Source organism: Ostrinia nubilalis, chromosome 10 (genome assembly GCF_963855985.1).
Source record: "Ostrinia nubilalis chromosome 10, ilOstNubi1.1, whole genome shotgun sequence".
Classification (NCBI taxonomy): domain Eukaryota; kingdom Metazoa; phylum Arthropoda; class Insecta; order Lepidoptera; family Crambidae; genus Ostrinia; species Ostrinia nubilalis.
Window position 1 is genome coordinate 12,165,245 of NC_087097.1, and position 14,746 is coordinate 12,179,990.

General features: G+C 37.6%; 1 protein-coding gene across 1 annotated transcript; it reads right to left on the minus strand.

The window, feature by feature from the left end:
• Nucleotides 1-379: 379 nt before the first annotated feature.
• On the minus strand, nucleotides 380-14,720 carry LOC135075275 (tRNA (uracil-5-)-methyltransferase homolog A). Its single transcript, XM_063969657.1, has 11 exons — nucleotides 14,473-14,720; nucleotides 14,233-14,383; nucleotides 13,968-14,143; nucleotides 13,558-13,878; nucleotides 13,323-13,460; nucleotides 13,055-13,170; nucleotides 12,769-12,877; nucleotides 12,403-12,525; nucleotides 11,958-12,153; nucleotides 1,317-1,540; nucleotides 380-652 (listed from the first exon to the last, which is right to left on the minus strand). Exons 1-11 carry the CDS (start codon nucleotides 14,632-14,634, stop codon nucleotides 482-484), a joined length of 1,887 nt encoding a protein of 628 aa, XP_063825727.1. The 5' UTR covers nucleotides 14,635-14,720; the 3' UTR covers nucleotides 380-481.
• Nucleotides 14,721-14,746: the final 26 nt, after the last annotated feature.

The window sequence follows — 14,746 nt, forward strand, 5'->3', positions numbered from 1 at the left end:
GCGTGATGGTATTTGCAGCCAGCTCGGGTGGGAATGCGGTGCGCCGTCGCCTCTCGATATTAAATTCCTTCGGAATTAATAGAGGGTATAGGGCGCTTGCCTCTTTTAAATAATAAAGATTGGAATTCGTGTGTATTGAAAAGTATTCATGATTATGCTGGTAATGTAATTCTTTGTAATAGGAATTTAATACAATTTTTAGGTAAAAAATAAATTCCGATTTTGCTTCGATTAATTAAGTAAATACTTCTGGATTAACATAATAATCGATTCTAATGCTACAAACATACATACGAGCATCTATGTATCTGTCGTAAAACATCATAATTAAATATTTGTTAAATAAAGGAAGTTTGTAATTAGCAATAAAAGGTGGATGTAAATTTAAAAATTTATTACATATAGTAATCATAATCTTAATTATTTATGTTCTTACATAACACTACGTAAAAACTTTTATTTATTAATTATCATCTTTTTTTCATGTCCCGACATTTTGATCTTCTTTTTTGCATTCTGTTTTAATGTCTGCGACTTCATCTACAGGCATACTGTCTTCTTGTTTGCATTCCGTCTTGATGTCTTTGACGTCTACAGCGGCAACTTCGTCACTGTCCTCTTTAGCTGGCTCTTTCTTTACTTCATCTTCTTTCTGTGAACAAAATGCAAGTTTGAAATCATTCAAATACATCCTATTAACTCCTAAACATCCATAAGTTGTGTAGGCTTTGATAAATAATCAATGAAACTGTTTCTTACTTTATGGTATTTTTTTATAATCTTTTCATGTTTAATATTTCTTATGGACTCACAGCAACTCTCACTGTGTCACTAGGTGATTTAAATAAAACACCAATCCCAATCAAAACACACCTTTATATCCCTTCGGGCAATTACTTTTCTAAATTATTTTTACCCGAATGCGCAGAAGGAGGGTTATTAAACTTACGCGTTGCATAATTTAATTAATTTTAACGTTGTAACGCCGTCAGCCTGTGACCACGGCCGGTGCCGAATGCCGATGCCAGTGCCGGTCGAATCATCAGGCAAAATCAGGTAATTTAAATTATTAGTTTATCTAACCTGAAAATCACTTATTTGATAAAGAATGAGGTTGATTGAGGGTCCCCTGCATGAATTCTAAATTCAAATTTTAATCACTTCAATCACGATTACGAAAGCTTAAGGGCCCTCGGCCACGGCGACTTTTTGTAGCGATGCAGTCGCTGTAGCGCGTTGGCATCACTTCTGTAGTGCGATGCTGCTGAAAAGTCGCCGTGGGCGAGGGCCCTAAAACCAAAGCTTTGCATACTTACTTCTTCTTCCCTCTCGAACAGTATAGCCAGCTCCACGTGCTTCGTATTAGGGAACATGTCCACAGGCACCGCCCGGACGGGCAGGAACGGGGCTCCGCGCAGCGTCTTGGACGGCGGCCGCGCGAGGTCGATGAAGTTCTTCACGGCAGACGCCGGGCTGCACGATATGTATACCAGCCGCTTCACTTTCTTCGTGTTGCGCAGTTGGGTTACTGCTCTCATATCTGATAGGAGAAAATAATGGAGTAAATGAACGGAAGTTTAGGATAGATATATATTTTATTGTTTTTTTTCATATTTTAAAGTAATGGAACCAGGAGCTCCTAAAGAGCATAAGTGTCTTATTTAGAGTGTAAGAAATGTAAATCAAAATGTTACCCAGACTTCAGAAAGTATTTTTTTTTAAATACCAGATTAGTGAATTTGTAAGCTGAAGTGGCAATGGGCAGGGCACACATTGCACATGGCATTAAGCTCGCCTGTTGTACCACTGTTTTTTATGTGTGCAATAAAGATTTTAAATAAATAAATAAATAGTACGCAGAACTGGGGGAAGCCGATGGGGCAGTAAGGTTCTGGAGTGGAGGTTACGTACTGGAAAACGCAGCGTGGGACTTCCACGCACAAGGTGGAAAGACGGTGACAGTTTGAGTCCCTTGTGGTTCTGCTTATCCCTGAATCCTCTTGAGGAGATGAAGACATTAGTCTTCTGCTATATATGGATTATAATCTCAAGTTGTTTGCATCAAAATGCCAAAACCTGATGGAGTAGTTAAAAACCACACAGGTATGTTAGCAATGGGTTCCCTACGTTTTATCGAAAGTCGTTTCATCGAAGGTCGTTTCATCGAAGCCGTTTCATCGATTGGTCATAATCTCGAACGTACGAAATATCGAATGCCGTATCATCGAATGGTCACATTATCGAATGGTCGAATCATCGAATGTCTTAGTGTCGAAAGGTTGTTTACTTCTTCTTCTTCTTTGGTTTATGGCGATGAACTTGCGTTTTTTCGCCACTGAGGGCACACTATTCCGCCAATGTCACGTGCGCAGCTTTTACACAGTGGTTGTTGTTATAAAAATAGAAAAATAGAAAATTTTGTAGCTGCAATCTAAGCAAACTTATATACCTAAAACAAACAGACATCACAAATAAGACAACACAATACGTGAAAATAAAATATAAAAAGAACAAGAACAAACAATTATGGGAGACAAAAAAAGGGATGTTGTTGTTGCAGTGCAGGTGACAAATTAGGGGAAAAAAAAAAAGTTACTTGTCACTCAGAGGGATAATTTGAAAACGTTTGCCAAACAGTACCATTCACCTACAAATTAATTTTGTTTGAGTTAATGAATTTAACAAGGGATTTTAAAGTGGAAGGGTTATTACAATTAAGGACACACTTAATGTTAGTAGGGAGTGGGAATTTTTTGGGAAGAAAATCAAACAAGGATTATTTTATGTATCAAATATGGCAATATGGAAGGTGACGTTAGGCTGACTTGCACCATCTTACTTTAACTGTGACAAACGTCAAAAATCTATCAAACTCTATAATATAAAACACCGGTTGATAATGACGATTTGTAAGAACTATTTATTAGTCTAAACAAATAAAGAAATTTTGACTTTTACTTTGACTTTGGTTATCGTCATAGTTCAATATCGTCAAAGTTAGGTGGTGCAACTCAGCCTAAGTTAGTTTAAACCCAGCTTTTTTTCCGTAACTTAAAATATCCAACTATCAAGTTTAATGACATAAATAAATAATAAATAAATAATAAATATCCTTGGACATTTTACACTGCGCTTCTAGTCCCAAACTAAGCAAAGCTTGTACTATGGGTACTAGACAACGGATATAAACATACTTAAATACTTTTTTTTTTTAAATACATACTTATACATAGAAAACACCCAGTCCAATACAAACAAATATGTTCATGCACACAAATGTTTGTACATGTGGTTAAGTATTAAGTTAAGTACAGTCCTATCAACTTAAGCTGAGAATTGCATTTGTGTGAGTGATCGCCAAAAGTACCGTTAGTAAAACACATACAAATAAAGTTAATGTTTTATTAAAAGGAAGTCTATAAAACACTTGCTACCAATTGGGCCGATGTAACGACACTTGACACATCCTTTTAAATAAATAAATAAATAAAAACAGGTCCTCGCTCAGCATATGCCAAGGCACGAAGTACCTCGACGCTGATATTCTGCGAGCACCGTTTATAGAGAGGGCGTCCAGCCAGCCTTACAAAATACAACAAAAAGACAAACTTTATAAAATTACAAAATAAAAACAGACTAAAAACTTTTCGTTCACACCTTTAAAATACGTATTCAATTTGCATAAAATTTCTTTCACTTGGCTGCTTAATGGATTTCGTACAGGAAATTCACTTACAGTAGGAGTCATTTCACTAATATTTGGAAAACAATTACATAAAATTACACGTATCTGCTACCAGTACCGGGGGTGAAGTGAAGTATGTGAGCGACAAGGAAGCGGTGCGTGGCGGACGCGCCGCGCTTCAGGCCGCTTGCTATAATAAACCATGCGCGGGACGCGCCGCGCTTCAAGCCGATTGCCACTCTAAACTATCGGTGTGCACTCACACAAATGCAATTCTCAGCTTAAGTTGCGAGGACTGTATCAAGAAAATGCGTTTTCAAACCACCAAAATAGTAAAAGGGCGGTAAAGTGATTTAAATTTAGAACGTCAAAGTTTTTTTTTTTTTTTTTTTTTTTTTTTATGGCTCGCGCGGCTTGCGCATTTGCCAATATCAAGTTTTTTTTTTTTTTTTTTTTTTTTTTTTTTTTTTCCCCCCCATAAAACGAGGAAACGTGAAATTAGGAAAACAAGGAACGGAAATCGGAATTTGGAAAAAGGATAGATCAGGAAAGTAAATTAAAAGATTAGATATTAAATTATAGTATAAAAATACAGAGATATTTACAAAAACTTAAGTATAGGACATAAGTATTATACAGTTTTTTTATGTACAATGGTTAATTGTACATAAAAAACAATCAAACTTTTAAGTTATTTACATTGATAAAATCACAGATGAATTTATGAATATTTACATCATTAAGACTAAGTAATGCTAATATGGTGGTAGGGAAAGGAATTTTATGGGAAATGAGATTATTTATAAAGGAATCACGGTTGATGAGAGGACATGAAAAGAAAATATGGTTCAGATCACCTTCGTCCAACCCACACTCGCATAATGAACTATTTAAAATATGAAGTCTGGCCAGATGCACCGGAGTGCAGACATGACCTAACCTCATTCGGATTAACATTGAGGTAACATTTTTACCAAACTTAGATTTAAAAAACCAAGGTTTCCGCGGAATTTGAGGCTGAATAAGTGAATACAATTTACCTTTAGACAGACTCGACCATTGCCATAAACTGGTCCATGTATCATATAGGTAAGCTTTTGGTAAATTTAACAAATCGTGACTATAGTTTTTAAATGGAAACATGTCACCACAGTATATAGCTTCATTAGCGACGCGGTCTGCAGTTTCATTTCCTAAAATTCCGCGATGACCCGGAACCCAAGCAAATTGAATTGAATATCCCTTCAGTGAACATTCAAAGGCAATCTTTCTTGTATCAAAAATAATAGGATATGGAGTTTTATGATGGAATGGAAATTTTTCCAATGCCTGAAGGGCACTTAACGAATCTGTGAAAATAATGGCTCTTTTCAATTTCATTACACGAATATATTCTACTGCCTTAAACAAGCCAAAACATTCCCCTGTGAATACCGAAGACTCAGGAGGAAGCTTCACTTTTTGTACTATTTTAGATTGCGAGTGAAATACACCCACGCCTACACAGCCAGAATTGGAATGTTTAGAAGCGTCTGAAAAAATATGGTGATAATCATTAAATTGTGTATCAGTAATAAACCTAAAATTATCCTTAATGTAAGGGTCTAACTTATCAAAAAGGTTGTAATGAATTACCGGGGAAAAGGTTAAGACTTCATATGAATTGGAAAACAGAGGAAGAAGATTAGAGCAATGAGTAGGAGAAGTGAGGGACAAGAACTTTTGGTAACTAATTAATATACAGGGCAAAGACTTATGAGACCAATAACTATCAGAGGATACCTCTTGGAGAGCCTGGAGATTGGATATAAGAGGATGGTTATTTAACTGAATAACTCTGAAAATAAATCTGTCAGATAGATACTGTCTTCTTAGATGGAGTGGGGGCTCACAGGTTTCAACCTGAAGAGCATTTATCGGGCTAGACCTCATCGCACCCGTAATAATTCTTAAAGCCTTATTTTGGATTAAATCCAGCTTTTTAAAAGCTGAAACATTTGCAGGTTCCAATAGAAATGTGCCATAATCTAATATACTCCTAATTAATGCGTTATATATCAATTTCATAGAAAAAGGATGAGCTCCCCACCAGACGCCTGAAAGGCATCTTAGCATATTAAGAAGTTTTTCACACTTGTTGGAAACAAAGTTACAATGAGGAACTCCGGTAAGTTTTGAATCAAGGATTACACCCAGAAACTTGTATTCATTGAGAATAGGAATAACATTATTAACATAGTACAACTGAAAAGGAGTAGGATTGCGCATACGAGAAAAAATAACTACAGCGCTTTTAGCTACTGATAAATTCATACCATTTTCATCCATCCAGATTTTAAGCAGATTAAGGGAGTTCTGTAATAGGTTTTGAGTTTGCCCTACAGACGGGCTAGATTGATAAAGTAATAAGTCGTCTGCGTACTGAAGTATTTTTATATTATTGCCTAAAGATGAAGCTAGGTCATACGTGTATATACAGGGTGACTTTTGTATCAGTATCCAAATTTTTTCCTGACATTAGGTATCGTTTATAGATGACATTTTTAATAAAAAATAGGTAGGTCAAATTTTAACATCAACTATTTTTTTCCTAACCAATTAATCACGTAGTGTGGTTACCGCGCTTAGCGCGTAAACATTTTGCGGGAGAGCTGGTCGAGCGGAGAGCTGGCAACGTGTGGCAACGCTCGACCGACCGGCCTGGCCGCGCGGCGCTTCAATCAGTCGCCCGCGCAACCCATTACGAGACGCGCGTATCGCTGCGCGCGCCGATCGTTCCGTCGTGCGGTCAACGTAACTGTGACGTAACGATGTATTCGCAGCGCGAGTGTTATGAAATGATTCGGTGCTACATTTTAAGTGGAGAGAGTTTGAACCGGGCCCAGAGGAATACCTCGACTTCGTAACCAAGGACTAAACCCAACAGTGCCAAACCGGTGAACGATTTTAGCGGCAAACTGAAGCGAGATCCGCGAGCAAGTAGGTAAGTACCTACACGAGACGTGAAGTGCGAAATGACACTGTAGTTTTAAATAAACTCAAAGACAATGTACAAAAGCGTGCAAGTCTGTCTGGAGAAAAATGGTATGCACTTTGGGCAATTATTAAAATAACTACTCATAATTTGTTAGTTTGTTGTTAGGTTAGGTAGGTTTGGTAAGCAATCTCAATTATTGCACATGAAAATAACGATAAATACCCCCGAATAGGTACACAAGAAAAGTAGTGTTATCGCTCTCGGTGATTTTATTTTCTTTTTGATAGCGTAATTATTGTCGTAGGTATTTAATTTTTCTACCATAAATTAGTAAGTCTGTTTAATTAAAACTAATTACCACTTTGAAATCTTTTGCATTTTGACGGTCCTAAGCCCGTGAAAGTATGAAGGGAAAATCGACAACTTATAAATCGTATCGCAATGAATGAAATGCGGCGCGGGCAGGCGCGTACGTGTGTGCGTGCGTAAGCGAGTGAGCCGTGACCACGGTGTAAGTGTTTTTTCAGACTGTTTCTGGGTGCTTTATTTTGACATTTTTGTACTGGACGATACAAAAATAAAAAATACGTGTTTTGTCTTTCGCTTCATAGATTATTATATTAAAATTTGGATACTGATACAAAAGTCACCCTGTATTATATAGAAGGGGGCTTAACACAGACCCTTGAGGTAATCCTCTCCACACTGAGCGCTTTGTTTCTGAGTCGGCGACCGGAAGTATTAAACACCGCTGAGATAAAATCTTTAAAATAAAATTACATAGCAAATGGGGCACTTTTAACGCATTTAACTTAGTTTTTAAAACAGATAAAAGAACATTATCATATGCAGAATTTATGTCTAGGAACACCGCTATGGGAGACTCATTTAACGTAAGGGAATACCGAATATCAGATACAAATATACTAATACTATCTAATGTGGATTTCCCTTTTCTGAAACCATATTGGCTATTGGCTAACAGGCTGTTACTTTCAATATACCATTCTAGGCGATTTTTAATCAGACGTTCTGCTAATTTAAGTAGCACCGACGATAACGATATTGGACGGTATGAAGAAATGTCGGAAGAAGGTTTGCCTGGTTTCAGAATCGGTAATACAATCTGTGATTTCCAAGATGGAGGAATGTCACCTGTCAACAATATGTCATTGATGATGGATAAATAATAACAAAGGATGCTATTGGAAATGTTGGCTAAAAATGCATAAGAAACCCCATCTGCTCCAGGAGCAGAGTCTTTGGCGTTAGCAATAGCGCCTTTGAGCTCAGTTATAGTGAAGGGAGAATTTAGACCAATCAATTCTTGCGAAGAATATGGAAAAAGGCTAATGTTTTCTGGTACCCAGGGTGGGGCTAACTTATCAAGAAACTCGTCCGCTAGAGATACAGGAACTGTGCTGAAAGAAGAGTCTGTCATAGCTGATCTAAATCTTTTAATATTGCGCCACACTAAGGTCGGAGGAGTGTTTGGTGAAATAGAATCACAAAACTTCCTCCATCCATCGAACTTCTTCATTTTAAACAGTTTTCGCGCATCAGCTGTAATTTCTAAGAGTATATTATAATTATCTTCATTCATATTATTTTTATAGTTTATTTCGGCCTCTTTACGATTTTTGATAGCTATAGTGCAGTCTTTATCCCACCAAGGGGGGGAAGGTATTTTTGTAGGGGTAGTCTTTTTAGGAAAAATTTCATTAGCGGCATCTACTAAAATATTAGCCAAAGCAGCAGCACAAGAACTAAGGTTATTTGAATCGAAAACTGGAAGTAATGATGCTCTTCTTTCAACACAACTCCTGTACTGGTTCCACTGAGTAACTGATTTACTAGGGATGGAGTATCTGAGCCGAGAACAGTGGCTAGAGTTTGTTGACCTTATGGATGGAAAAGAGATAATGATCGGAAAATGGTCACTGCCGAAAGTTGACTGTAATGTTTCCCAGGATAGTGTAGAAGCCAGGCTAGGGGTGCAAATTGATAGGTCAACAACACTATTGTTTTGACCAGGTTGAGAACGACGGGTGGGTGCTCCTGTATTTAAAATACAAAGGTTATGTGCATCAAACATTTCAATAAAATCTTCACCAAAACTATTAGTTAGCGAGCTACCCCAAGATTGGTGGTGGGAGTTAAAATCTCCTAATACTAGAAAAGGTCTAGGGAGAAGGGAGAATAACCGGTTAATTACTTCAGAAATATCTACAGATGGATGAGGAATGTACAATGAAACTATACAGATATTATACACACTTATAGCTACAATTGACATATTTACAGAATGGGAAGGTAGTGAGATAATAGAAAATGGCACTGAGCTTTTAACTAAAAGTGCAGTACCACCATACCCATCAGGTCTGTCATCTCTGACAGAGGTATATCCATGCACTTTAAAATTTTGCATGGGTTTGAGCCATGTCTCTGCTAAAGCAAAGACAAATGGCTTATATTTGTTTAGCAAGTATATAATTTCACTTTTTTTACTAACTATGCTGCGACAGTTCCACTGTAGCAGCTTAGCTTGCATCGCCATCTTGAATGACTCTCATACACTTATCAATTATATAGGCAGCGTGGGACGGTGAACTAGAATTTGACTTAGAAACAATATTAATAAGAGCAAGTATTAATTCAGGTAGAGATACTGGTGATTCTTTATTATGAAATTCGGTATTAATAGCACAACCATTAGATGGGGAAGGAATTAAGTTTTCCCTAATGATAGCCTCATGTGCTTCACGGTCATAGCTTTTGCCTAATGTGGGAGTGGAACGAGGAGTTTTGTATACCGTTTTTTTGTAGGATGAAACAAGATTAGGAGACTTATCCTGTACTATTTGGGAATTCGATTTTGCTGTAACTATGTCTGCATAAGACTTGGATACTGGTGGATGAATTTTTGAGGCTTCTGCATATGACATGGAGTTATTAGCCATAGAAGTTTTTATGTTTTTCTGTCTTAGAAATTCAGGGCAGGATTTACTTGTGGCATAGTGGAACCCAGAACACAAACAGCATGATGCTTTAATTTCGTCAGTTTGGCATGTGTCGCCAGCATGACCTTGGCTACACTTGAAGCATCTTGCTTTGGAACGACATTGAACTTTTGTGTGTCCAAAACGGCAACAATTATAACACTGGATAGTGGGAAAAATGTAAAGCTCTACAGGTAAGGCATTATAACACATAAATATGCGCTTAGGTAATACTTGTCCATCAAAAGTTAATACAATGGATTGAGATGGTTTCCAAATAGGAGCACCATCCACAAAGACTTTGTAATTCAGCCGCCTAACTTTTATAATTTTACCACAATCATCTGGTACTGTAATGTTTTCAATTATTTCCTCCGGTGACCAATCCGCTGGTATACTTCTCACAAGGCCCATCCTTGTAACATTAAAGGAGGGAATGAAGGCTTTGTAGTTTTTGGTCACTAAACTATTGTGAGTTAAAAACAGGTTCGCATGGTTGAAGTTCGAGAATGAAATCGAAATTTTGTTCCGGCCAATTTGCTTTACACTACCATTAACTATACATTGAAAGGAATTCTGTTTCAGGAATTTCCCAAATGAGAGTGCGTGCATTGACGGACCTTCATTTGGGCTAGTTTCGATCTTCTGAACATGGACTACGTAGGGCGCACTGTCTGATTCATTATACAGATTACGAGCAATTGGAGTAGGGTTGGACGGAGGCAAGTCAGAGATACTAGTTGCAGGTGCAATGACCTTTTGCTGTGTCTGTGGAACATCTTGGTGATCCATATCAGTAGATTCTTCTGTCATATTTTTAGCAAGAAGTCTACGTTCAATTTTAGCCTGATGTTTACGACTTTTCTTATTACGGCTACGCTTGCGAGGGCAAGCTGTTGAACCCGATGTGGAATTATCGGATTCCCAACCATGGTTAGATGTAACCGTAACGAAATGACCCGCCGGCGGAACATTACTAGCATCAAGGGAAATTTCATCGGGCGGCAGAGAACCGCCCGGATCGGGCGGGTCGTTCATTGCGGCTCCAAGTAATTAAATAAATAGACTCACCGGTAGTACAGCAAGATTTAAACACTATCTACATAAAATATATACACAAAACAATAAATTTACAAGAACACTATACAATACTGATCTATTTATATGCTAAAACAAATTTACAAAACTTTTGAAGCAAAAAAGACGCCCGTCGCGTTCAACGTTTCCCGCGCTTTTTTTCAACGTCAAAGTTGGATTTCGCCGTATGGATGTTTTTTTTTTAATTTAGCTTGTACTAAGGCACTAAGGCAAAGGCGTGAGTGCATCATACAGCCAGGTCTGGTGGCCGAACGCTATTGTGTTATTCAATAGCTATTTTCACTTTATAATTTTTTATATCGATGTCATGATTAACTCCCTTACTATTATAAAGTTACACACACGTTAAAAAGTAGTTTAAAGTGACATTTCCATATTAATCGTCACTTTAAACAAGTGTTCAGCGAATTACTAACTTTTATTAGTAAGTAGGTAACTCTTCAATATACAACCTTTCGACGCTAAGACATTCGATGGTTCGACCATTCGATAATGTGACCATTCGATGATACGGCATTCGATATTTCGTACGTTCGAGATTATGACCAATCGATGAAACGGCTTCGATGAAACGACCTTCGATGAAACGACTTTCGATAAAACGTAGGGAACCCGTTAGCAATGCAAAACCGATGTGCACCAAAACGTTGAAGTCAGTTGTAGATTTCGTCGAAATAAAGGTGTTGTTGGTCTGCAGTACGTCCTATGATTGGTGATCAAACATTTTTGATTTGATTTGATTTGCAGTTCTCTATCGCGTTCAGCTCTGCGTTCAACTTCACGCACGTAACCCAGCCTATGGCGGATCGACAATGGCTTCCGCGATCAGTTCGGCCAAGGTAGAGACGAGACTGACTGACTCATGGGACATCCTAAGGATTGAGCGAGGCATTTTCCAGGGTGACAGTTTGAGTCCTCTTGCAATGTGTTTAAAGATTCAGGGCTTGGTTACCGTTCATAGAGAAGATGAAGTCATTCTTCTGCTCTACATGGATGATCCCAAGTTGTTTGCATCAAAACGCAAGACCTAACGAAGTAGCTAAAAACTACACAGGTGCAGCAATGCTAAGCCGTTATGTACCTACCAAAGCGCTGGATGTGCGTTGTAGATTTTGACTAAACAAAGGTGCAGTCCTGCAGTATGTCCTGTGATTCGCAAATGATAAACAAATTAATCAAACATTTAAACACCACTCACGTAAGCCAGCCCTAGGCGGGTCGACGATGGCGACGAGGTCCTGTGCTGGGCCCGCTCTCGCCAGTACGGACGGCAGGATGTCCTCCGCCTTGCCGGTAAAGAACTCACAGTTCTCTATCGCGTTCAGCTCCGCGTTCGCTTTCGCGTCCTTCACCGCTTCCGCGATCAGCTCTAGGCCTAACACTTTGCTGCAATGCTGCAGAAAATATCGTGAAAAGCGAATAAAATTAGTTTTTTTTTTCAAGATGTGAAATCATAGCTTCAGTTGATTCGACGCCAACGCCGCAAACGGGCGAATATCATACAAACGGTCAAAAATTTACTTAAGTATACAGAAATGCTCCATTCTTCAGGCACTATGTCCTTGTTTGCTCACCTCTATAATTTTATGAAAAAAGTTTCGCCCCTTTGCGACGTGGCGACGAATTGTATTATTTAACAATACCTTAGCGAAGCACAATCCGATGGTGCCGGTGCCGCAGCAGATATCCAAAACGACGGACTCCGGTGTCACGTGACTCATAGCAACAGCGCTCTCGTACAAGATCCCCGCTCCTGCTGTGTTTATCTGCAAATGAAATAATACAGATTTATGTAGCTGCTTTGCTCTGTAAGGGCATGTTTCTATAAGGGCGCGTTTATACTCACGCAATATGTACAAATAGGCGCAGAAACCTGCTTCGTGCTTCACATTTGAATAACTAGGTTTGTGATGTTGATCACTTGCAGTCATGTAGCAGACTACTATAAAATTAAAATTCAATTACAATGGAACTAATTTACTTTTAGTTAAGTATAGCTAAATATGTACCTGGAAGAATGCTTCTGGAGATATTCTGAATTGCTTTCCCAATATTGTGTCTATAATGTGGGTTGATCCCATCAAGTGAACTGGCTTAGAACCTTCTTCCCCTACTCTCCTAGAAGGGTAGAAAACATAAATTAACTGATATAGCTTTTAGATATAATTTGTGTTATTGAATTTACTAAACGAAAAAGTCCCCTAGACTTTTCGGCAGCTGTGTTGCTGTCTATTATTGTGTCGCTGAGTAGACCTTTGGAAAATTGGTGTTTGTTGTTAAGTGCTCTAAACTTACTTTTTAATAAGGAGTTCCAAATACAAAGACTTTATACTGCAAGCTTTAGCTTCATCTGAGCTGAAATGATTTATTAGATCATTTTTCAATTTTGCTATTTCTTCTTCTGTTAATTGCTGAAAGAAAGGTTAATAGGTTATAGTGAATTCTGTATGTTATTCTATTGATCAAAGAAACTGTTAAAATAAATTATTTAATTATTTCAACAATAAAATAATGTTCAGTGGCTGACCAGGGCATTTAGATGCAATTTTAATATTAATATTACCTGTGGATGTACAGCAACAATGAGCATAACATCTCCTGTTGAGAATGAGTGCCGCACAGTCAAAGTCCTCCAGTAACCAGAGTAGTCCGCAGGGGAGAATGGAGCCATATTTGACTTGCGTACATATTCTTGGAATAGCTACAATATGTAAAAATATGTTTTAAAAAAAACAAACATGAAAAATCACAAATTCAAAAGATTAAATTCAATACATATTTTTTTTAAGTTTACTGACCAGAACAGCCTTTTTTGTGGCTTCAGATATATGACTGACAGTTTGCACAGGTGCCACCCCAACAGTGCCTGTAGCGTAACTTCCTAATCTAAACCCTACAGTCGGAAGTTTTGTTTCTTCGTCAATACCAACTGTAAACTCACACTTGTTCCTGTAACCTTTAGTTACAGGGGAAGGCTTTATAGCTTGAAGTTCAAAGGTCAAGCCTTTATGTATTTTGCGCATATTTTCTATTTCAGTTCTCCTTGCATAATCTAATTTCCAAATTTCATTGTCAAACTTCATTAGGATGTTTTTGATTTCCCTTTCTTTGAGTTTCAACTGAAAAGTTTTATTAATTTTATTCATCATTTAACATATTATGTATTAAATATTTAGTATAATGTGCCAACAATTGTACTACTGCTTACCTGTTCCTCATATGGCATATTCCAGTATGGTGTAGTTGCATCTTTGACTCTAGTCTCTTGGTCTCTATCATCTTCTTTTTTCTTCTTATCTGCTACAGTGCTATCTTCTTCTTGCTTCCTCTTTCTGACTAAAGGATCTGGGGCTGGTTTAGCTACTTCAGCTACTAGAGTTTTTCCTAAGCAATTTAGAAACCATGTTAGTTATATGAAGGTATGTTACAACACGTAAACTAGGTAAGGAAAATTTGTCTAAATATCAAACTACCTTTCCAGGAATATCCATTAAGCGCAGCAATGGCTTTGGCCCTGTCTTCATCGTTTTGAAAGCAAGCAAAAAGCCAGTGACTGCCGTTTTTTGGCCTCTTGATCTTACTAGTGTTGAGACCCAGTTTTTGGTTCATTAATTTTTTAAGTTCCTGTAAATAGGAAGAGCCAAATGAAAGATCAGTAACAATAAAGGAACGTACAGTAAATCACTATTAAGTTAAATGTAGAGTGAACATACAGCAATTCCATAAAATTTAGGCAATCCTCGAAGCTCAATTTTAAACTTCTCTGAAGAAAATCCACCGCGATCTAAGTACGCATATTCTTCACTAATTTTAGAGTCATTAGCACTGGCTGATACAGCATCAACGCTATTAGAATTTTGCGTTTCTTGAGACATTTTGTTCACATAGATAAACACATTAAATAAATATTAGTGTACAATAGGAATAAAGTGAGGTTATGTTTACTTTGCTGTTTTTGACATTTTACCACATGTTAAAGATTTATTA